Source organism: Neoarius graeffei, chromosome 15 (assembly GCF_027579695.1).
Source record: "Neoarius graeffei isolate fNeoGra1 chromosome 15, fNeoGra1.pri, whole genome shotgun sequence".
In the NCBI taxonomy this organism is placed as follows: domain Eukaryota; kingdom Metazoa; phylum Chordata; class Actinopteri; order Siluriformes; family Ariidae; genus Neoarius; species Neoarius graeffei.
Window position 1 is genome coordinate 23,135,795 of NC_083583.1, and position 26,343 is coordinate 23,162,137.

The window sequence follows — 26,343 nt, forward strand, 5'->3', positions numbered from 1 at the left end:
TGTTTCAACAAGACAATGACCCCAAACACACCAGCAAGCGAGCCAAATCATGGTTCCAGACAAACAGCATCCAACTAATGGAGTGGCCAGCACAATCCCCGGACCTCAATCCCAAAGAAAACTTGTGGGCTGACATAAAAAATGCTGTTCATGAGGCAAAAGCAAGAAATGCAGAGGAATTGTGGAACGTAGTACAATTGACCTGGGCTGCAATACCTGTTGACCGTTGCCAGAAGTTGGTCGACTCCATGCACCACAGATGCGAAGCAGTTATCAGAAACCATGGTTATGCAACAAAATATTAGTTTAGGATACTCAGCAAAGTTGAATTTTCAAGAATTTCTTAGTTTGTATGGTACATTTTTGAGTTTCCAAAGAAAGATGTCAACACTGCTATTTTTTTGAATATTACATTTCTTGACTTTCTGTGAAATATTATGAAATGTAATTACTTTTTCCAATTTTCTTGCTTTGAAATAGAATGTGCAGTATGCCCAATGCATTTGTGTTCATTAAAGTACAATTTATTTGAAGAATTTTGACATTTATTCGCCTTTTTAAAGACACTGCTATTATTTTGAGCACAACTGTGTATATATATATATATATATATATATATATATATATATATATATATATATATATTTTATTCCCATTTATGCAGCATACAAGAGTCAAGGATGGAGATACTATCCACTCAAATTTATTTAAAAATAAAGGTTCTGCGTATCTGCTTTAAGGTACAAAACACTTAAGTTGTCTACTGGTAGTGTGCATGAGGTAAGGGTTAGGGCTAGAAAACTAATAGTATACACTATCTAGAAGGGTAATTGCAGTATACTTCAAAACTAAAAAGTGGACTAGATGTATATAACCAGTAACTAGTAATATATTTCCAATATGCTATAAAGTATACTTTTATAAACTAAAAAGTGGACTAGATGTATATAACCAGTAACTAGTAATATATTTCCAATATGCTATAAAGTATACTTTTATAAACTAAAAAGTGGACTAGAAGTGTGTAACGAGTAAACCAATAGTATATTTCCAGTATACTACAAAGTATACTTTAGTAAACTAAAAAGTGGACTAGAAGTATAAAACAAGTAAACTCATAGTATATTTCCAGTATACTATGAACTTGAAGTATGCTTTTGTAAACTAAAGAGTGGACTACAAATATAGAACTAGTAAACTATTAGTATATAAGTTTACTTGTGGTTTACTTGCAGTACAAAATAAAAAATACTAGTTGTATTCTCAAAGTTTACTTCTCTTAGACTTAAAGTATATTTTTTATAAACTAAAAGTGGGCCAATTTAGTCCCAAGAAGTATTAGATTAGTTCACTTACAAGTATACTGTAAGTACATTGATATCCGTATACTTGGTACACAAAAGTATACTTAAGGAAATATACTTAAGTAGACTTAATAAAATGAACTACTTTTTGATAAGGGTAGCTAAGAAGCTTGAGTTGAAACATCAGCTGTTTGCAAATACGTCTAGGAGAAGCAGAAGTTAGAGTTAGAAGTCTTTACTGGTCATGTATACATTACAGCATGGTGAAATTATTTTTCTTTGCATTATCCCAGCTTGTTAGGAAGTAGGATTTAAGAGTTGCTGGGGCTTGAACCTCAAACCTTCAGGGGTGAGTTTCCCAAAAGCATCGTAACACAAAGATCATAGTTAAATGGTAGAGTGAGCATCACAATGAACACTCTCTCTCCTAGTTAAGATGCTCTTAGCATTAAGAGGCTTTTGGGAAACCCAGCCCTGATCAGTAACCCAATGAGCGACTACTGGCAATATTTGGATAATCTATAAAATATTAGCATATTTGCAATAAGAACATGTATCAAAAAAGGAAACGTGCCATTGAAGTTCCTAACGAAGAATTCTTGAGAAGAACCTATGGTAGAAAGTTGTAAGAATTCATAATGTAACAGCAAGGGTGGGGTTGTTGCTATCAATATCGTGTTTCTGGAATGAATTTGAGTGAAACTGTTTTATTCCAATAGCCTTTTAACGTTTCTCGGTTGAATGTGAATAAATAAATCCGTGACCTTTTGTGATAACGGCCGTTGGCTGGCCTCCCTGAATGCTGGCTCTGCTGATGGATGGTTGCGTGATGTCGGTCCAGTACACCATCCTGTCCACGCAATCGTAGGCCACAGCAATCACCACGTTATCCTGCATAACACAGCAGCATTGCAAGCTTTATGATTGTGTATAAGTACAAGGATATTTAACATTAGCTACCCTAGCATCATAAATCCAAAGCATGCCTTTGGTTAATCAACCATGTTTGTTCTAAGGGCTGAGTTGTGTAATCAGAATTTCGGTGTAACCGCAGGCATTAAAAAAAAATTATTAAATAAAAAAAAGGCAGGCATGTGTGTCTATTATGCAGTAACTGCAGAATAGCAAGTCTGTGTGAGAGGAATTTAAGGCATTCTAGAGTGGGTGTTATAAATTCAGTGGCATTTTGGTCAACCATTAAAAGACAAAATCTGCCAAATGATTCAGCCTGGCATTGATCACACACATATATACTGTGTGATATATATATATGCATACAGTACTGCGCAAAAGTCTTGGGCCCCCTCTTTTTTTTTCTTTCATCCAAACTTTGTTCTAGATTTCTATTTTCTGACGACTTCTACATTATCGAGTCAGTACAAAAACATTTTAGAGTCCAAATATTTGTTTTCCAGCACAAAATTAAATGTTACAGGGAAAAAAATGTTCATATCTGAGCAGCATATGACATAAGAGAGCACTTTTCAGATTAAAAAAGAAAACATAATGAAAGCTATTGGGTTTTGGTGCAAAATGAAGAAGCGAGTGTGACAGTGTGCAGAAGAACTGTGGCTGGTTCTGTAAGATGCTCAGTAAAACCTACAGCTCATTTCCTTATCAAACTGCACTCACTGTACCCGAGACTACTATTTTTTTTTTTTTAAAGCAAAAGGTAGTCTCACACCAAATATTAACTTTTGTTATATTGATTTATTATGGCTTACTGCTGTTTATAGTTTTTGTTTGTTTGTTTTAATCATGTTGAAACATTTCATTATTTTTCAAGCCATTTTTGGACGACAGCATTTCTTTACATGTGCTTAAGACTTTTGCACCGGACTGTATATCCATCCATCCATCCATCCATCCATCCATTATCTGTCACTGCTTATCCTGTCCTACAAGGTCACGGGCAAGCTGGAGCCTATCCCAGCTGACTATGGGTGAGAGGTGGGGTACACCCTGGACAATTCACACTCACACCTATGGTCAATTTGGAGCCACCAATTAGCCTAACCAACGTGAGTGTGAATGGTTGTCAGTGTCTATGTGTCAGCCCTGTGATGACCTGGCGACTTGTCCAGGGTGTACCCCGCCTTTCGCCCGTAGTCAGCTGGGATAGGCTCCAGCTCGCCTGTGACCCTGTAGAACAGGATAAAGCGGCTAGAGATAATGAGATAAACATGGATTTCCTTTGCTTGTGGCAATAATGGGGGTCAGTTTGTACAGGAAGTAAGGAACTGAACACAGACTTGTCGGCAATACCCAGAATGTGGCCAGTTCCACTGTTGGGGTGCCTTTTGTATCCCACCAATATCACATTTACAAATATGCAAATAAAGTAATGCTAAAAAGGCATTTTAAAGCACAAGTAAAATGTCCATGGCACTCTTCACGCATGTTTCAGATGAATAACTTAAAACCATAATACTGATCTATAGTACTTCTGCAATGTCCAACATTCTAGATCAGTAACGTTCCCTTCATCTTTTTTCCGAAACCCATTCACCCCTATGGAATATCTGCAACGTTCCACAAGTTACATGTTCAACAAGAAGTTGCATCATCCAAGTTTCCTGAAGATCATGGGAATAGGAAAAGTATGTTTTTTTTATTTTAACAATGATATCGTGGTACTGACTTATAAGGTCAGTTTGAAAGTCCTTGTGACCCCAAACTTTCAGGGCATTCTGATGATTCACATTAATGTCCATTAAACCTGCTTCTCTGCTAAAAACTCAACCTTGCTCTTTAAGCTCATTTAAGAGCAAAATGCAGCCTGTCAGCAAATAAACCTAGTGAAGAAATGCTACGGTTGCTTTAGATATATTATTTTTTAAATGGGCATTTTCTTTGATTGAATATTGAAAAATTATTATTTTTGTCAATAATAATATCTTTTTAAGATTTACTGCACGTTCAGAGCGCAACCATGCTTGCAGTTTGTCATTTTTAGTCTCCTTTACTGTGTAAGTTGAACTGCAATCACAACGAACAATATCAAGTTTCCTCTTCCTGCCAGCTGACCCCACACCCTTGTGCATTTCCTGTGAGGAAAAGGGGCAGAGCTGAGCGCTTCTGCTTCAGCATGTAGGGAAAAAATAGAAACCTAAAGGGATAAACTCTGAGGAGACTAGGCGTAGCCATGAAGTGCGTAACCTAAGGCCACGGTTTAATATGTTATAGGAATGTCACCCTTAACACATGGCCACCAGGTGATTATTTGGCACAAATGGGTATAAAAAAGTTTATCTGCTTTGAAAATTCACTTCTGAGCTAATGGTGTATCCATGGCACAGTGCCAGTGATTCCAGTTTGTCTTTATGAGTTATTCTAAGATTGAAGTGCAATATTATTACCCATGTCCATGATTAGGTTCCTGAAGCAGCAATGGTCTATTTCCATTGATTTCTCTGTCTGTCATTTCAAAATACTGTACAACAGTTGCCACAAGTTAAGAACTTCGCAGCCACAAAATTAACTTATGGCCATGATATACGGGTATTGAAGGTGCCCTTCCACCCAAAACGTTTAATACTGGCTCTTTTTGAAATACCATAGTTCACTCTGAGTTGCATATGCATGCTGCATGTGAAAATGTAATTCTACTCCCATTCCCTGTATTAGCTTATGAAAGAAAATAGTTGGAAAAACAAGCGGATCTGAAAAATCCCTATGAACTTGCGTCACTTCGAAAATTAGTATTCATGGCCTCGCCCACCTTGGCTTGCGACCGCCCACGGAAAGAAAGTTCGGATTTAAGCGCAAGGAGCGATAGCAGAGCCCATCTCGTCAGTAGCTAATGAAGAGGACCTAACAGCAAGTTGAAAAAATGTCTGAACAAGTTCGTGCCTGTGTTATTTGTGGCAATAACACATCAACGTTGCATGTTTGGGGAGGCTGGGACCTCCCCTGCGCGAGTTACGAGCATTCAAAGTCAGGCTGGAGTCGCCGACAGAAATGAAACCTAAGCGGAGCGCCACGTCTCGCCTCGGGGCGAATTACGTCCCGAGGCATGGGGCTAGCCCGCCCTGGCAGCGCTGATTCATTGGGGAGAGGGCAGAGGTCGCTGGCTGCCAAGTTTGGGGAGGCTGGGACCTCCCCTGCCCGAGTTACAAGCGTCCAAAGTCGGGCTGGAGCCGCCAACAGAAACGAAACCTAAGCGGAGCAACGTTGCAAGATAGAAGAGCTGAAGAAGAAATGGTTGGAATTTATCTTTGGAACACCATCAGCGAAGTATAATGCAACGTTAGTACTGTGTTCTGATCATTTCAACCACAGTGACTTTTCAAACTTCTGTGCCTTCAGTAGTGGTTTTGCTTCGAGGTTGTTTTTAATACTTGGATCTGTCGACCACCAGCTCACAAGCTCGAAGTAAAACATGAACTTTTTGTTCGAAGGTTTTTGTTACAAAATAGCATGTTCATATTCTCCACGTTAGCATGCATGACATGGTCACAAGCTAGGCAGGGATGAGAGTTTTCCGCTTTTCGGCGGATTCCCGCTTTTTCTGAGTAAAAAAAACCGACCTTTTTATATTATGCCAAATCCGTTGGGAATTTTTAACCCCGCCGACAGTAGTCGGAGGGGTTATTATTAACCCCGCCGACAGTAGTCGGAGGGGTTATTATTTTCACCTGCGTCAGTCTGTGTGTGTGTGTGTCTGTCTGTCTGTCTGTCTGTCTGTGTGTCTGCAAGATATCTCAAGAACCAATGGATCGATTTGGACCAAATTTTGTACATGTGTTGCCAATCACCCAGGAAGGAAACCATTAAATTTTGGAGGTCAAAGGTCAAAGGTCAAGGTCATGGCAGAACTTCGAAATTTTCGCCCAATGTATTTTAATAGGGAAAAGGCGGGGTTTGCACTCGTTAGAGTGTCCCTGTCTAGTTTTTATTAATTTCGGGGGGTTGGGGTATGTTCCTTCATGCTGTTCAAACTTTATTAACTCCAATGATGTTTACACATTATTTGTAAGTTGCCATCTTTAGTCTCGTTTAAATCTCGTTGAATGTGATGTAAAATTCGTGTTATCTCCATTGTTATTGGTCAAAACATTGATGTCGAGACCATAATAGCCAATCAAAACAGTTTTTACAAAGACACCCACATCCGCTTGTTCTGACCCACTGGAGGTAGCGTCACAGTGCTGTTAGCCAATCAGAGGTAACACGTTTACTGATTGCTGTTAGCCAATCAGAGGTAACACGTTTACATGTCATGAATATTAATGAGTAAGAGCTGAAATCCTGTCGTTCTCCCGCCGCCCACTCCTCCACCAAACTAGAACAGCCTGAAACAAGAGAACCACAGCATTTTTTTCACCAAAACCAGCTCACAGGGCATTCATTCATACTAGAGACCACCGCACAATTAATGAAAAAACGATGCAAGGGGACCTTTAACTTGTGGTCATACATTATTTCAGCGATGTCAGATGAGACAGAATGCTGTTGTACTTACTTTGTCATCTCATTATCTCTAGCCGCTTTATCCTTCTACAGGGTCGCAGGCAAGCTGGAGCCTATCCCAGCTGACTACGGGCGAAAGGCGGGGTACACCCTGGACAAGTCGCCAGGTCATCACAGGGCTGACACATAGACACAGACAACCATTCACACTCACATTCACACCTACGGTCAATTTAGAGTCACCAGTTAACCTAACCTGCATGTCTTTGGACTGTGGGGGAAACCGGAGCACCCGGAGGAAACCCACGCGGACACGGGGAGAACATGCAAACTCCACACAGAAAGGCCCTCGCCGGCCCCGGGGCTCGAACCCAGGACCTTCTTGCTGTGAGGCGACAGCGCTAACCACTACACCACCGTGCCGCCCCTACTTACTTTGTGCCAAGAAAAAAAAAAAACTCACTTTATAGCACACCAACTAGCTGGCAAGCTAGCTCACAGTGATTTATATATTTGTATCACTTCAGCAAACTGACGAGCCCCAAAACATTCTCAAAGCTGTGGAAACTCACTGGGAGATGCAGCATGGTCTTAGTTTCCTCTTTCTTCATGTTGCTGTTTTCCAGTGGGATGTGATCAATTTTGCCATTCTGGGCAAAGAGAAGATTAGCTCCTGGAGGTGGTGGTCTGACATCTGGATTAGTGGTGGGGCCAACAGGAACATGATCCCCACCTAGATGCAGGCAACAAGATGATGAACAAACTGTATGACAAAAAAGCAGCACTGTATTATGATCTCAAAATGTACATCCTGTGTACTTGCCAACCCCCAGAGAATGAAAAGCGGTAGATTAGATTGCGTGACACAGTCATGCCCTTCTTGGAGGGTCTAGGGGCATGCCCCCCTGGAAAATCTTTGACAAAAATGGCGTAAAATTATTTTTTTCTTTTTTTTCGTTTATTTAAAAGGGACAATGCACATTAATCAACATCTCCATCTGAATTAAAAATGTAAATGTGCCAGAGTTAGCAAATTAGCTAATTTTCATCTGTAGTCCCTTGGCAGGTCAATACAGCAACATAAAACAACAAAAAACAATACAAGCACCCAGCCCAAGAATGAGTAATTTTGTATAAGAGTGATGTGTGACCTGAGGGCTATTCATGGTTACAAGACTGGTTAATTTTGATCCATCTCTTAAGTCTGGTTTTAAGTCAAGTCAGGTCAAGTCAACTTTATTATCAAATATGCTATGCATGCTCGACATACAGCACAGATGAAATATCAGTCCTCTCTGACCCACGGTGCAAACAGGCAATGCAATAAATAAAAATAGAATAATTGAAAAAACAAACAACAATATAAACAGTATAAACACTCTAGATAGGAACTAGACATAGACTAAACACTCAAACAATATAAACAGTATAAATAAACAGTATAAACACTAAATAAGAACAAGACAGACTAAACACTCAGACAATATAAACAGAGTAAACACTAGATAAGAACTACACACAGACTAAACACTCAAACAGACAATATAAACACTCTAGATATGAACTAGACGTAGACTAAACACTCATATATACATACATATACATACACACACACACACATAAATTGGTTCAAATAACCAAACAGTCAAGGGCACTTGAGGTATAGCAGGTAAACATGAAACATGAAATAAGCAGTATAAACAAACTAGCAGCTGTTAAGATGAGGTAGTGTTGTATAATTTGAACTTTCCCTTACCTCACAAGGTAAAGGTCTACTATTCCAGTAGTTTGAAGCCCTTACTGAAAAGACTGTATGCCCAAGTTTACTATATCTGCGTTGTATCATACAGTCTCCTCGGGTGGTTGCCCTACTGTAGTTACCCTGCCATTACCATCCATCTGCTTCACAAATTCACTCAATGAGGGAGGTGCAAGCCCATGTAATATCTTAAAAATTAGACAAGCATCTAAAAAATGTAAAATACTCATCTCGTCTCATTATCTCTAGCCGCTTTATCCTGTTCTACAGGGTCGCAGGCAAGCTGGAGCCTATCCCAGCTGACTATGGGCGAAAGGCGGGGTACACCCTGGACAAGTCGCCAGGTCATCACAGGGCTGACACATAGACACAGACAACCATTCACACTCACATTCACACCTACGGTCAATTTAGAGTCACCAGTTAACCTAACCTGCATGTCTTTGGACTGTGGGGGAAACCGGAGCACCCGGAGGAAACCCACGCGGACACGGGGAGAACATGCAAACTCCACACAGAAAGGCCCTCGCCGGCCATGGGGCTCGAACCCGGACCTTCTTGCTGTGAGGCGACAGTGCTAACCACTACACCACCATGCCTCCCCCAAGTAAAAAGCTATCAAAATTAAATAAATTGTACTTCTTAACAATATGACAGTGGTGATAGCTGATTGTTTTTTTTGTCAAAAACTTTTTGCTTATATAGGACCTCTATTGGTTTCAAAGTTGTCTTATTAGCTTGAGACCAACTTATGAAACAATATGAAATGTAAGAAAAGATCATGGCATGCATAAAGAGGTTAGCTGCCTCTATTGTTAAATATGGTCGTATGTGTCTAAAATTTGCCAGGTTGAATTTAATGGTGTTGATCACCTTTTTAACGTGTTTTTTGAATGTTAGGTTAGAGTCTAAAATCTCATCTCATCTCCTCTAGCCGCTTTATCCTTCTACAGGGTCGCAGGCGAGCTGGAGTCTATCCCAGCTGACTACGGGCGAAAGGCGGGGTACATCCTGGACAAGTCGCCAGGTCATCACAGGGCTGACACATAGACACAGACAACCATTCACACTCACATTCACACCTACGGTCAATTTAGAGTCACCAGTTAACCTAACCTGCATGTCTTTGGGGGAAACCGGAGCACCCGGAGGAAACCCACGCGGACACGGGGAGAACATGCAAACTCCACACAGAAAGGCCCTCACCGACCCTGGGGCTCGAACCCAGGACCTTCTTGCTGTGAGGCGACAGCGCTAACCACTACACCACCATGCCACCCAAGTCTAAAATGATTCCAAGATATTTAAAATCAGATACAACCATGAGCTTTTCTCCACCAATTAAAACATCAGGTTGATGTGTCTTAGCGTGTTTCTGTGAAAAGAACATACAAACTGTTTTATTTATGTTTAAATGTAAGCATGAGTTTCTTAACCACTCAGAAACATGGACCAAGGCTGCAGTTCACTTGCTTGCAGCTTGTTGTTTGTTTTTTGCATGTACATAAAGAACTGTGTCATCAGCATACATCTGTACTGTAAATGTAAGTGATGCATTCTCCTGCATCCTGAGTGCCATATTTGAAGAAATTTGATCGAGAAATCATACAACATACTTCACATAATGCTGCTTCTCACCTTGCCTCGATGCTTTGATGATCCAAAGACCAAGTCGCCTTGAACTTATTGTCATAGCAAATCTTTTTTCTTTGGAGAATTCATTATTTATGATCACCGGAGTGGTTTTTTTCTTTTCCAAACACTGACATGATTTGTTGTAGTATCTGACCTCATTGCCGATTGGCTAGAACCATAATGAGAACCAATGGAATGGTGCGACAGAGCGATACAATTTAGATTCGACATCATCATGCCGTTCCATTGGCTCTCGACTTCACTTAATATGACTATTTGACACCATGTGTCCTCCTCCTTCTTCTTCTTCTTTCGGCTGCTCCCGTACCTTCGAGGTCACCACAGCAGATCTGTTCCACATATTTGATTTGGTATAGGTTTTACACCGGATGCCCTTCCTGAACCAACCCTCCCCAATCTATCCAGGTTTGGGACAGACACTGGCTTGTACAACCCCAGTGGCTGGGTATTTTACCTAATTTGCATATTTTTGAACTGTGGAGGAAACCGGAACACCCGGAGGAAACCCACGCAGACACGGAATGGAACATGCAAACTCCGCACAGAAAGGCCCCCGTCGGCCATGATGTTTGAATCCAGAACCTGTGAGGCAACAGTGCTAACCACTACACCACTGCGCCGCCATTTTGAAAGCTGTTTACACAGCGGCCAGATCGCCATATCATTCCAAGTTAGATTAATTTTGAGATTTGCCAGCTTCATTAGTGATGGAGATTATTCCATACGACTTCGAACCACTGGTAAAATGAAAAAAACGCTTTCGGACACTAGTCCATCACGCTGGTATTTATGTCATCACTGTCGCACAATTAAAACGTGCCAAATCATTCAGCTGGTGGGTTTTCAAAATAATAAAGACATGCATGTATTTTTGTGATAAATACATATTATAGTGAGAGCATTTCCCACATTAATCAATACAAAGGGCGGCACGGTGGTGTAGTGGTTAGCGCTGTTGCCTCACAGCAAGAAGGTCCGGGTTCGAGCCCCGTGGCCGGCGAGGGCCTTTCTGTGTGGAGTTTGCATGTTCTCCCCGTGTCCGCGTGGGTTTCCTCCGGGTGCTCCGGTTTCCCCCACAGTCCAAAGACATGCAGGTTAGGTTAACTGGTGACTCTAAATTGACCGTAGGTGTGAATGTGAGTGTGAATGGTTGTCTGTGTCTATGTGTCAGCCCTGTGATGACCTGGCGACTTGTCCAGGGTGTACCCCGCCTTTTGTCCGTAGTCAGCTGGGATAGGCTCCAGCTTGCCTGCGACCCTGTAGAACAGGATAAAGTGGCTACAGATAATGAGATGAGATGAGATCCATACAAAGTACCTGCATCTTTCAGTTCTTTTCACCCCTTCAGTGCCCTTGGACGAGTCACGTACGTCATGAAATCTTTTACCGCTGTGCCTTATGACGTACGCTACTTGTCATAAACACCTCCTTTTATGTACCTTACATGGCACATTATTTTTACTTCACAGTGGTACATATGAATTACAGTCAATGCCTAAAACATTCTTCTGTAATAAGGCACAGCGGTAAAAGATTTCATGACGTACGTGACTCGTCCAAGGGCATTGAAGGGGTTAAATCAAGGCTGAATACTTTCTTCTTTGCCGCTGCCTTTTATTAAATCAAATTTGAGACTTTTAATTTGATTTCTTTCAGAGCGACCGCAATGCATAATGGGATATGTTGCTTTGGTTAGCGACCATGCGTTGTGGGATACTTTGAGTGCACTATATGGGGTGTAAATAATCCTCACTAAGGTTTCGGACAGCACTACACACTGGCGTCCACACTATATAGTGCTCTATATAGTGAGTAGGGAGCGATTTCAGACACAGGGAAAACTTCCGGCTTGATTACATCAGCATTCGAAGGAGGGTGTCTTTCGACAACGTTGGCAGATGTTGGTCACTTTGATTTCCGCTGTACGTTTTACTTCTGTCCTACGAAGTCTCGCACAGGTCTCGGCAAATCTCGTTTACAGCCATTGCTTTGATATATGGACTGATATATTACATAGCGTATTTCAAACACTCTTAATTTGCTATAGCAGCTACAAAATAGCGATCAAATCTGCATTCCTGTATTTTAATAAAATGAGATCAATAGAATTTTGATGATAAAAAATGTGCCTTCAGTTCCCCTTTAAGACACTGAACTTTCACAACAGAGCACCAACCCAGGAGCTTGTGTGTCGGTTTTGGGTTTTTTTTTTTAAACAGTCTGACTTACACGTGGGTCTGCTGCCTGGTCCGGTTCTGGTCCCAGCCACTTCCTCGCCATTGGGGTACACGCACCAGCATTGACCGATACTGTCGTGGCACTGCATAGGCGTGTACTCTCCATTGTGGTCACATGTAGGGATGTACTGGCCCACCACTGGGCGTGGCTGGAAGAAATATCCACCGGGAGACGTGGCTGCCAGGGCTCTTTCTCGATGTTGCTCACATGCAGTCTTCTCACGCACTGAAACATACACACAGGAATAAAGTACAGTACAAGCTGCTTTAAAGAAATAAGCAATGGTAAATTGCTGAGCAAACACAATAAAGATTGAAATGTAAGCAGATGCGTAAGATTCAAAATATGCAGACGCTTTGAAATAATCACTCTGCCTGACTCACTATTCCAGACCTTCTGCGGTATACCACATTCCAGTCACAACACAACCATCTCCCTAACACAGTCTGCCATAATTATCCACACATGATCACACACATCCTATTCTCTACAGTTCACACAGGCCAGCTCAATATGCGGACAATCAAGTACAAAGTTAAGAAGGAATACTGTATATGTACGAGACCTAATTAAATCCAGTGATTTCAGTACAGCAGCACAAGGGCACACAAAGATGTACAGAAAGAAGAAACGCCTCTTCCATGAGGAGTCTTAAAAAAAAAAGAAAAACAAAAAACCTCAGGCGAAGGAAGTAATTGTCAAGGCGTCCCTGTGGAAATACCAGCCCTGAAATCAGACAAAGCAAACAAGGCCTGAATTTTATGTCTGAACATTGCAACAATTCCTGGGGCTATATTTGTGGTCTCATTCAAATTACTCATGCTATTACATTTTTTTTCTCGAACAGAAACCTGTTTATTGGTGAAACTATTGATTTTTATGGATTTTAAGATTTGAATGTACTGCATGTGGTATAGAGGCTTTGCACAGTCACGTGACCCCATAGTAACGGTAACTACGCCGCCATGACAGGAGGCAGCTTGTAGTGCTTCAGCCGAGTTAGTTCTGACTGACTGGTTTGGGAAGGTTTTGCTACGCTTTTGGATGTGCAAATCTTTCTGAACGAAACAAAGACATCAGATGTTTTTAATTTACCAAAAGTAATTCATCACTGGGGGGAAAGAAATAGAGAAATTTCCAAACGTAGTCAGGAAAATGGGGAAAAAAAAACACCTAATAAACACTCTTCCTGCACTTAGATCCTTCTACCGTCACATACCTAACAGAATACAACACAAAGTCTGTGTGAAAACAGCGTGCTGATTACGCTCAAATCAGTATCAGGTGTTTCCCATAATGACTGGGTCCCAAGCACGCATACAACATGCTCCGAAGGATCCACGAATGTAAATGCACCTCGGTCATAGTGGCTCTGCAGAGCCGCTGTGTTGATGTTCATGTTCACGTCACTGTATAAGAATGAGCACCGCACTGCAGTTGTGAAATTATTTTTTATTTTTTTGGAATTCTTACCTTTGTGGAAGTGAAGTGAGCAGACCATAGGGTTTTTGACTTCTCTCTTCGATACCGAGTCCTGCTGAATGTCCCCCCCCCCCCCATTTTCCCTTCTACATTTAGAAATCTCTATTTTTTCTAGTTTTTTAAGAAATCTGTCTTTGTTTCGTTCAAAACGATTTGCATGTCCAAAAACGTAGCAAAACCTTCCCATACTGATCAGTCACAACTAACTCGTCTGAATGACGCACTACAAGCGTGCCCCCTGTCATGGCGGCATAGTTACCATTGCTATGGGGCAGTGTTGTAGTCGAGTCACTAAACCTCGAGTCCAAGTCCAGTCTCAAGTCCCCAGTGTTCAAGTCCGAGTCATTAAAGAAAATTTCGAGTCGAGCCCACTTTTGATCTGAGTCAAGTTCGAGAACAAGACTCCAACCGCACCATTTGACGGTGGCTGTTGCTGCCTTTATGTGAAACCATTTACGGCCTGTGCATGAGAGTCTGCTCGGTGCACATGCTGTCCACAGCGTGCCCAAGAGTCTATCTGATGCACGCGCCAAGGCGCGCAGGTGTGATACTCTTGCACAAAATTCGTACAAAAATTAATGTAGACATAAATATCTTAATACCCTGGCAACTTGTCCAGGGTGTACCCTGCCTCATGTCCATAGTCAGCTGGGATAGGCTCCAGCTTGCCTGCGACCCTGTAGAACAGGATAAGCGGCTACAGATAATGGATGGATGGATAAATATCTTATGCCAAATTATTATGGCATGTTACAAAAAAATAAAGAAAAAATCAGAGTCCTCGTCTCCAGTTTATGAGTCCAAATGCAGTTAATGCATGAGTCCGAGTCATTAGTGCTCAAGTCCAAGTCAAGTCTTTAAAATTAGGGCATGAGGTGGACTTTAGTCCAAGTCCTGGACTCGAGTACTACAAGCTTGCTTTGAGGTCACATGATGGTGCAAAGCCTGTATTAACCAGGTATACTACGGAGATAATTCCATGCCAGAGTGAAAAGTCAGGTACAAATATCTATCACACCAATAAAAACATCCATCCATCCATCCCGCTTATCCATTCAGTGTCGCGGGTGAGCAGGAGCCAATCCCAGCTGACACTGGGTGAGAGGCGGGGTACACCCTGGACAGTTCACTAGTCTATCGCAGGGCGAACACACAGAGACAGACAGCCATTCACACTCATATTCACACCTATAGGCAGTTTAGAGTAGCCAGTTGACCTAATCCTCATGTCTCTGGACTGCTGAAAGAAACCGGAGCACCCGGAGGAAGCACAGAGAGAACATTCAAACTCCACACAGAAAGGTTCCCATTGTACTGGCAGGTTCGAACCTAGCTATACCTTTTAAATACAATATCCAACCTCTATATTTAATACTGACCTGCAGAAAATGGACTCCACTGAAAAGCAAAACCTTCACTCCATTGCTTGTATGTCCAAGTTATAAAAAACATCCACAGTTATATCCTTTAAAGAATTAAACGCTGACCGCATCAGAAATATTCATAAATCCCTGTTGCGTTGCATTTCACTTTCATCATGTGAAGCAGTAGTGCCAAACTGAAATGCAATAACTGTCCAATCACAGCTCTAAGCCGTACTCAGGGGCGTGGCTGTAATTTTAGAAGGCGAGAAGGATGAACGTATCATTGTCAAGGTGGCTTTAACATCCATATAAAAGAACAGCCTTTATAATTTCTCATCATTTCTGTTCCTATTGCGTTTTAAGGTAATTGATGTGTTGCAGATGTGTCACTGAAATGCATCCGCTGTCCAATCACAGCTCGAAGCAGTCTAAGGCCATAGTTGTGATCTGAGAAAGGGAGGCAGGACTGAAAGCCTCATTTTCCAGGAGGTCTTACCATCTGTATAAAGGAACGCCAGTTCACAACAGGAGTTATGTTATCGAATTTCTTGGGCTTTTTTTTTTATTCTCAAACAGAATCACATAGTTACACCTAATGTAGTAGTGTGGATCGCTTTTAAATTTAATTCCCATTGACTTTACACACACACACATTCACAAGCAGAAACGAAGAAAAAGGAAAGAAGGCATGAAAGAAGTAGGAAAGAAAGGTGTTAACCCCTTGGCTGCCACCCATAATTAATTGTAATGGGCCGGGCATATAAAACAAAAATAGGTCAAAATTGGGATATTTTGATAATCTTTCTCTAACTTCTTCAGAACTTTTATATTTTTAATACAGCGCCCTCCACAATTATTGGCACCCCTCGTTAAGACATGTTCTTAGGCTTCTAATAAATTCATTTTTTTTTTAATAATATAGGACAACAATGCAAAAAAAGAGAAAAATCCAACCTTTAATTCAAGTGCATTTATTCAGTGGGAAAAAAAATCCCACATTAAGAAATAATTATTTTACATGAAATCATGTGTGTCACAATTATTGGCACCCTTGATGTTAATACTTTGTACAACTCCCTTTTACCAACAAGACAGCACTTAATATTCTCCTATAACATTTCACAAGATGGGAGAATACAGAGAGAGGGATCTTCAACCATTCCTCTTTGCACAATCTCTGTAAATCATCCAGAGTCCTGGGTCCTCTCCTATGCACTCTCCTCTTCAGCTCACCCCACAGGTTTTCAATTGGGTTGAGGTCTGGGGACTGAGATGGCCATGGGTGGAGCTTGATTTTGTGTCTGGTGAACCATTTTTGAGTAGATTTGGCCACATGTTTAGGGTCATTATCTTGCTGAAAGACCCAGTGACGACCCATCTTCAGCTTTTGGACAGAGGCCACCAGATTTTGATTTAAAATGTCCTGATATTTCAAAGAGTTCATGATGCCATGCACCCTAACAAGGTTCCCAGGGCTTTTGGAAGAGAAACAGGCCCACAGCATCACCGATCCTCCCCCATACTTCACAGTGGGCATGAGCTGCTTTTCCGCATACTCATCTTTTGTGATGTATTCGAGTGTTTGTTGCCAAAAAGCTCTATCTTGGTCTCATCTGACCAAAGCACACGGTCCCAGCTGAAGTCCCAGTACCGCTTAGCGAAATCCAGACGTTTATGTTTATGCTTGTAAGTGAGAAAAGGCTTTTTCTTCCGTGCATGCCTCCCAAACAGCTTGTTGGCATGTAGATAGCGCCTGATGGTTGTTAGGGAGACTTTGTGACCCCAAGATGCTACTCTTTGATGCAGTTCTCTAACAGTGAGCTTTGGAGAACTTCTCTTACCATCCTCCTCACTGTGCGTGGTGGCAAGATAAACTTGCATCCTCGTCCAAGCTTGTTTGCCACTGTTTCAGTTGTTTTAAACTTCTTGATTCCTCTGACTGTAGATATGGGCAGGTATAGGCGAGTAGCTATTTTCTTGTAGCCATTGCCTGACTTATGAAGGTCGACACACATCTGCCTTACTTGAATGGTGTGTTCTCTTGTCTTTGCCATGTTGAAGAGTGCATAAGAGAAATAGGCCTCTGTGCGAGGCCTATCCTCTGGAGAGGAGAATTCGACCAATAGTCGAACCTCGGATCCAGGAGGAACAATGCGGTTTTCGTCCTGGTCGCGGAACACTGGACCAGCTCTATACCCTTTATAGGGTGCTCGAGGGTTCATGGGAGTTTGCCCAACCAGTCCACATGTGCTTTGTGGATCTGGAGAAGGCATTCGACCATGTCCCCCATAGTATTCTGTGGGGGGTGCTTCGGGAGTATGGGGTTCGGGGCTCTTTGCTAAGGGCTGTCCGGTCCCTGTACGAACGGAGCAGGAGTCTGGTTCGCACTGCCGGCAGTAAGTCAGACCTGTTCCCAGTGCATGTTGGACTCCGGCAGGGCTGCCCTTTGTCACCGGTTCTGTTCATAATTTTTATGGACAGAATTTCTAGGCGCAGCCAGGGGCCAGAAGGAATCCTGTCTGGGAACCACAGGATTTCATCTCTGCTTTTTGCGGATGATGTTGTCCTGTTGGCTTCTTCAAACCAGGACCTTCAGCATGCACTGGGGCAGTTTGCAGTAGAGTGTGAAGCGGCTGGGATGAGAATCAGCACCTCCAAGTCCGAGGCCATGGTTCTCGACCGGAAAAGGGTGGCTTGCCCTCTCCAGGTTGGTGGAGAAGTTCTGCCTCAAGTGGAGGAGTTTAAGTATCTCGGGATCTTGTTCACGAGTGAGGGAAGGATGGAGCGCGAGATCGACAGGCGGATCGGTGCAGCCTCCGCAGTGATGCGGTCGCTTTACCGGTCCGTTGTGGTGAAGAAGGAGCTGAGCCAAAAGGCGAAGCTCTCAATTTACCGGTCGATCTACGTTCCGACTCTCACCTATGGTCATGAGCTTTGGGTAATGACCGAAAGGACAAGATCGCGGATACAAGCGGCCGAAATGAGTTTCCTTCGCAGGGTGGCTGGGCGCTCCCTTAGAGATAGGGTGAGAAGCACAGTCACTCGGGAGGAGCTCGGAGTAGAGCCGCTGCTGCTCCACATCGAGAGGAATCAGCTGAGGTGGCTCGGGCATCTTTTTCGGATGCCTCCTGGACGCCTCCCTGGGGAGGTGTTCCAGGCATGTCCCCCCGGGAGGAGGCCCCGGGGAAGACCCAGGACACGCTGGAGGGACTATGTCTCTCGGCTGGCCTGGGAACGCCTCGGTATTCTTCCCGAGGAGCTGGCCGAGGTGTCTGGGGAAAGGGAAGTTTGGGCTTCCCTGCTTAGACTGCTGCCTCCGCGACCCGGTCCCGGATAAAGCGGAAGAAGACGAGACGAGACAAGACGAGGCCTCTGTGCCGCATCATATTTATACCCCAGGGAAACAGAATGTGATGAATTACTAATTAAAGGTTCCTAGATACTCTGATCAACTTTATAAACTACAGCAGAAATGACAAAAATGCTTCAATTACATTTATTTTCTAGGAATTGTTATGGGTGCCAATAATTGTGGAACATGTGATTTTATGAAAAATAATTATTTCTTAGTCAGGGATTTTTTTTTAATTCACTTGAGATAAGAGTTACATTTTTCTACAATTTTCAGTGTGAGATTATGCTTCTGCAATAAAAATTGAATTTATTTTAAGGCTTTTAACACATCTTAACCAGGGGTGCCAATAATTATGGAGGGCGCTGTATTTGTATAGAAAAATCACAAAAAACACTGTTGTAGAATAAAAATAACTTTAGTAATCGAAAACAACTTCAAAAACAAGACAACAGGTCTTGTCAATGAGAACCTGTCCATAAACATGAATTACTAGTACTTGAAAACACAATGTACGCCAAGTAACTGGGTACCATTTTTATGATGGTCTTTGGTCCATGAATAGAACTTACAATTGAGAGGTGGACACATTAACCACTAGGCCAACGTGCCACTGTGAAGTAAAAGTAATGTGCCATGTAAGGTACATAAAAGGAGGTGTTTATGACGCGTAGCGTGCGTCATAAGGCACAGCGGTAAAAGATTTCATGACGTACGTGACTCGTCCAAGGGCACTAAAGGGGTTAAAGACAGCTCTTTCATCCAAGCCCCCCCCTTTTGTTTTTTTTAAATGAGTCCCCCCTTGGCGGCACGGTGGTGTAGTGGTTAGCGCTGTCGCCTCACAGCAAGAAGGTCCGGGTTCGATCCCCGTGGCCGGCGAGGGCCTTTCTGTGTAGAGTTTGCATGTTCTCCCCGTGTCCGCGTGGGTTTCCTCCGGGTGCTCCGGTTTCCCCTACAGTCCAAAGACATGCAGGTTAGGTTAACTGGTGACTCTAAATTGACCGTAGGTGTGAATGTGAGTGTGAATGGTTGTCTGTGTCTATGTGTCAGCCCTGTGATGACCTGGCGACTTGTCCAGGGTGTACCCCGCCTTTCGCCCGTAGTCAGCTGGGATAGGCTCCAGCTTGCCTGCGACCCTGTAGAACAGGATAAAGCGGCTAGAGATGATGAGATGAGTCCCCCCTTGGTGGCGTAGTGGTTAGCGCTGTCGCCTCACAGCAAGAAGGTCCGGGTTCGAGCCCCGTGGATGGCGAAGGCCTTTCTGTGCGGAGTTTGCATGTTCTCCCCGTGTTCGCGTGGGTTTCCTCCGGGTGCTCCAGTTTCCCCCACAGTCCAAAGACATGCAGGTTAGGTTAACTGGTGACTCTAAATTGACCGTAGGTGTGAGTATGAATGGTTGTCTGTGTCTATGTGTCAGCCCTGTGATGACCTGGCGACTTGTCCAGGGTGTACCCCGCCTTTCGCCTGTAGTTAGTTGGGATAGGCTCCAGCTTGCCTGCGACCCTGTAGAACAGGATAAAGCGGCTAGAGATAATGAGATGAGATGAGTCCCCCCTCCAAAAAAAAATCCCTTCTAAGCATGTCGACCTAATTCACCTACGTAAATCTAGACTTACCTAGGTTCACCTGATCAGGGGGCAGAGCCTTTTCTTACAAAGCCCCACAGCTATGGAACAGCCTTCCAAGTAATGTTCGGGAATCAGACACAGTTTCAGCGTTCAAGTCTAGGCTGAAAGCATATCTGTTTATTCAAGCCTTTCGTTAATGGTGTTTATGAGGTAAAGGAGTAGATCTGGAGGGTCCTCAGACATCGAGTGTTTTGGTAAACTGGGATGTATGGATGCTGTCAGTCCCCCACTCGCTTGCTCACTCGAATTTGTTGACGGTGTAGTAGCTGGCTGCTTTATGTCCCGGGGCTCCCTCATGCCTGTGATACCTTCTGGCTCTCCCCTTTTAGTTATGCTGTCATAGTTAGTTTTGCCGCAGTCCGTGCTTGTACTCAGTGCAATATGTATACTGTTCCTACTTAGGTGACATTGGGCATACTTAACAACCTGTGTTTTCTCTTCACCCTCCCAAAATCTGTCCCTCTGAGTTACATGTCGGTCCTGGGATCGAGATGCTGACCTCTCCTCCTCCTCCTCGGACCTGCCTGAGCCATCCTGGTATCCTGTGTCTGGTTGGAGTCTCATCACATCGCTTCTGTGGAGGACGGCCCCATGTAGACAGTTGGAAGTCACACTTGGAAGACGCTCTGGACGCTTACAGTAATGCTTTTATGGCTGAGGACTACAGTTGACTTGCTAACTTTAGGATTGAAGTTGTCATGAACAGTTTTGCACTCAAGTTTCCATCAATGAAGAGTTATAACATCAACGAAACTGACTTCATGTTAAAGCTGTTAATGTTATAGTCATGTTGTCTGTTCTTGCCCAAATGAGGATGGGTTCCCTTTTGAATCTGGTTCCTCTCAAGGTTTCTTCCTCATGTCGTCTGAGGGAGTTTTTCCTTGCCACCGTCGCGACAGGTGTGCTCATTGGGGATAAAATTAGCTCATTTTTAAGTCGTTCAAATTCTGTAAAGCTGCTTTGCGACAATGTTTATTATTAAAAGCGCTATACAAATAAACTTGACTGATTTCAAGATATACATTGTATATGACTGAAAATCGCCTCAGTGAGGCTGTAGCTCATACCGGTTGCTGTTGTTGTGTGCAAGTTTGAAATTTCAGATGCCCATAAAATTATAAATATGACAGGTGGTGCCACCATCTTGACAACTTTTATGCACACCCACCTGGGAAACATTGTATGTGAGTTTGATCGAAATCCGATCAACCCTACAGAAGGAGTAGCGATTTTTGTAAATTGTGGACAGACAACGAAGCCGACGGACAACGACAGACGACACGTGATCGCATAAGCTCATCTGGCCTGGCCTATGGCCAGATGAGCTAATAATAAACCATGAATTTTGAGCACTGTCGCCTCACAGCAAAAAGGTCCTGGGTTCCAGCCTAGCGGCCAGCGAGGGCCTTTCTGTGTGGAGTTTGCATGTTCTCCCCGTGTCCGCGTGGGTTTCCTCCGGGTGCTCCGGTTTCCCCCACAGTCCAAAGACATGCAGGTTAGGTTAACTGGTGACTCTAAATTGACCGTAGGTGTGAATGTGAGTGTGAATGGTTGTTTGTCTCTATGTGTTTGTCCCTGCGATAACCTGGAGACTTCTCCAGGGTGTACCCCGCCTCTCACCCATAGTCAGCTGGGATAGGCTCCAGCTTGCTTGCAACCCTGTAGGACAGGATAAAATGCTACAGATAATGGATGGATGGATGGAAGTCGACCAGTGACTCAGTGTCCACTGACTGGCAGATGAAAACCTACAGTGGTGCTTGAAAGTTTGTGAACCCTTTAGAATTTTCTATATTTCTGCATAAATATGACCTAAAACATCATCAGATTTTCACACAAGTCCTAAAAGTAGATAAAGAGAAGCCAGTTAAACAAATGAGACAAAAATATTATACTTGGTCATTTATTTATTGAGGAAAATGATCCAATATTACATATCTGTGAGTGGCAAAAGTATGTGAACCTTTGCTTTCAGTATCTGGTGTGACCCCCTTGTGCAGCAATAACTGCAACTAAACGTTTGCGGTAACTGTTGATCAGTCCTGCACACTGGCTTGGAGGAATTTTAGCCCATTCCTCTGTACAGAACAGCTTCAACTCTGGGATGTTGGTGGGTTTCCTCACATGAACTGCTCGCTTCAGGTTCTTCCACAACATTTCAATTGGATTAAGGTCAGGACTTTGACTTGGCCATTCCAAAACATTAACTTTATTCTTCTTTAACCATTCTTTGGTAGAACGACTTGTGTGCTTAGGGTCGTTGTCTTGCTGCATGACCCACCTTCTTTTGAGATTCATATTCATGGACAGATGTCCTGACATTTTCCTTTAGAATTCACTGATAGAATTCAGAATTCATTGTTCCATCAACGATGGCAAGCCGTTCTGGCCCAGATGCAGCAAAACAGCCTCAAACCATGATACTACCACCACCATGTTTCACAGATGGGATAAGGTTCTTATGCTGGAATGCAGTGTTTTCCTTTCTCCAAACATAACGCTTCTCATTTAAACCAAAAAGTTCTATTTTGGTCTCATCCATCCACAAAAATTTTTCCAATAGCCTTCTGGCTTGTCCACGTGATCTTTAGCAAACTGCAGACGAACAGCAGTGTTCTTTTTGGAGAGCAGTGACTTTCTCCTTGCAACTCTGCCATGCACACCACTGTTGTCCAGTGTTCGCCTGATGGTGGACTCATGAACATTAACATGAGCCAATGTGAGAGAGGCCTTCAGTTGCTTAGAAGTTACCCTGGGGTCCTTTGTGATCTCACCGACTATTACACGCCTTGCTCTTGGAGTGATCTTTGTTGGTCGACCACTCCTGGGGAGGGTAACAATGATCTTGAATTTCCTCCATTTGTACACAATCTGTCTGACTGTGGATTGGTGGAGTCCAAACTCTTTAGAGATGGTTTTGTAACCTTTTCCAGTCTGATGATCAACAACGCTTTTTCTGAGGTCCTCAGAAATCTCCTTTCTTCGTGCCATGATACACTTCCACAAACACGTGTTGTGAAGATCAGACTTTGAAAGATATTTAAATAAAACAGGGTGCCCACTCACACCTGATTGTCATCCCATTGATTGAAAAAACCTGACTCTAATTACATCTTCAAAGTAACTGCTAATCCTAGAGGTTCACATACTTTTGCCACTCACAGATATGTAATATTGGATAATTTTCCTCAATAAATAAATTACCAAGTATAATATTTTTGTCTCATTTGTTTAACTGGATTCTCTTTACCTACTTTGAGGACTTGTGTGAAAATCTGATGATGTTTTCGGTCCTATTTATGTAGAAATATAGAAAATCTAAAGGGTTCACAAACTTTCAAGCACCACTGTATACAGGCTTTACACAGTCCATCAAAAGGGTTAAACTAATATCATGACTATAAGCAAGCTCAACGAGTGGTCAGATGTAACAGGACAATGGTCATGATGTTGGTAAACAACTCAATTCCAGGAGGACATGACAAAATCAATAACTTTCCAGAACAGCTGCACAATCTGTTCAGAACAGTGCCAATGTTTTCCCAATCCTCTGTGAGATCTGTTGGAAAATACAAGCGGTGCTATCAAAATCCTACCATATGTGGATCACTCCAGCTGAAGGCTGGTACACTGAAATAGGGAAAGAAATGCTGTAATTAACTGAAAGGTCTTTTACACAAACCCCAGTCTCACTGTGATCCAGAAACTCGCAGTAAAAGGACTGAGAGACCATTCCAAACAGTAAAGAAACAGAAAAGCAGCCTGTATTCCCTGCGGCCTTTAGGGTGGTCTCGTATCACCAGATGCACAGAGCCTCCCTGTCCGCCATTTTACACAACCAGCAACTATTTCCGGATGTTTATCCATGATGTTATCTTCGTTTATAATTTGTTACTGTATGTACTTAGCTTCACCCTGAGAATTCTTGTTTGGGTTTTTCATTAGATGTTCCTTCCCGGAAATAGGATATAAGACTGATTTCTGATTTGTCCACCTCAGTATGTTTTTTTTTTTTTTAAACACACACACAATTCCTACCTAAATCAGGCGTGCAGCTGAAGCCATCGCCGTAGAAACCTACATTGCACCGACAGGTAAAAGAGCCCTGTGTGTTGTGACAGACGGCGTCTCTATGGCAACGGGAAGTTTGGCATTCATCAATATCTGTAAAAAACACAGCAAAAGAAAAGAAAGTAAAGCCTGTATAAATATGTACAAAATTCCAGACACAAACACTTCGCTGCAGTATCACTTTTATTTCCTGGTCAATGGAAACACCACATGTGATGCAAAGACAATCAGTGGACATCTGTTAAAACATCCTCGAGCTCGCATTACATTCCCAAGGGCTTATACAGGAATTTAATTTTGTAACATAGGGTTAGACCATGCAGACTTGCTTTACAGAGTTGTGATTTCACTTTAGAATCAGTCCAAAAGCATTTTTACTACAGCAATGAATGCAGAAAGGAGACAACTGAAGGGGGATGTGTGTGTGTGTGTGGGGGGGGGGGGGGGGGGGACGAGTGCAGCTGTGGGGCCTGGGGTCGGAGCATTTCCTTTCCCACTGGAGCGTGGGTGCATACCATATAAAGCCCCAATTGCTTCAGGACCATGTATTACTGCGCTGATTAGGATACAGATCGGCAAAAGGGTTTTCTATGACTGGCCTTAAAAGTACACTGTCTACAAAAGTCCGATACCAAGATCTGGTTTTGTTTTATTATTATTTCAGTTTCTCAAGCATGATTTTATTATTTTTGAGTAATAACAGCAAGAAAGTTGTCTCAAAGTGGTAGGGTAACATAACATAACATAACATAACATAACATAACATAACATAACATAACATAACATAACATAACATAACATAACATAACATAAGTGGTGGTAACATAACCATAACATAATCATAACACAACCATAACCTAACATAGCCATAACATAACTAATAACCATAACCTAACATAACATAGCATAGACGAAACTAACCTAACATAACCATGACCTAACATAACATAACCATAAACTAACCTAACATAACCATGACCTAACATAACATAACCATAAACTAACCTAACATAACCATAGCCATAACCATAACATAACCATTACATACTATAACCTAACCATAACATAACAAACATAACAAAGCATAACATAACCATAACATAACCATAACCTAACAAACATGACCATAACATAACATTACCATAACCTAACCATAGCATAACAATAACCATAACATAGCACAACTATAACCTACCATAGCCATAACATAACTATAACAAAGCATAATGTAACCATAACATTACAATAAAATAGCATTACTATAACCTAACAACCATAACATAAAATATCACCATAACCTCACACAACCATAACATAACCATAACCTAACATAACCATAACATAACCCTAACCATAACCCAATAACATAACAATAACATAGCATACCAACCATAACCATAACATAACCATAACCTAACAACCCTAACCTAATATAACCATAACATAGCATAACAACCATAACCATAACATAACCATAACTTAACAACCCTAATATAACACAACCATAACATAACCATTACCTAACAAAACCATAACCAAACATAACAACCATAACATAACCATAACATAGCATAACAACCATAACCATAACCTAAGATAATCATACCTAACATAACCATGACATAACCATAACCTTGCATAACCGTAACATAACCATAACATAGCATAACAACCATAACTATAACCTAAGGTAACCATAACCTAAGATAATCATACCTAACATAACCATGACATAACCATAACCTTGCATAACCGTAACATAACCATAACATAGCATAACAACCATAACCATAACCTAAGATAACCATAACCTAAGATAATCATACTTAACATAACCATGACATAACCATAACCTTGCAGAACCGTAACATAACCATAACATAGCATAACAACCATAACCATAACCTAAGATAACCATAACCTAACATAATCATAACCTAACATAACAACCATAACCTAACATAATCATAACCTAACATAACAACCATAACCTAGCATAATAATAGCCTAACATAACCATGACATAACCATAACCTTGCATAATCGTAACATAACTATAACATAGCATAACATAACC

General features: G+C 42.2%; 1 protein-coding gene across 1 annotated transcript in view; it reads right to left on the bottom strand.

Annotated features, from left to right (window-relative positions):
- The window catches only part of nid1a (nidogen 1a), a 99,098-nt gene that overhangs the window by 17,452 nt on the left and 55,303 nt on the right, over positions 1–26,343 (bottom strand). The window contains exons 12-15 of the mRNA XM_060941042.1: positions 24,234–24,359; positions 12,361–12,594; positions 7,289–7,449; positions 2,069–2,195 (exon numbers count right to left, since the gene is read on the bottom strand). Of these exons, the coding sequence (XP_060797025.1) occupies positions 2,069–2,195; positions 7,289–7,449; positions 12,361–12,594; positions 24,234–24,359 (648 nt within the window). The remainder of the gene's footprint in view (positions 1–2,068; positions 2,196–7,288; positions 7,450–12,360; positions 12,595–24,233; positions 24,360–26,343) is intronic.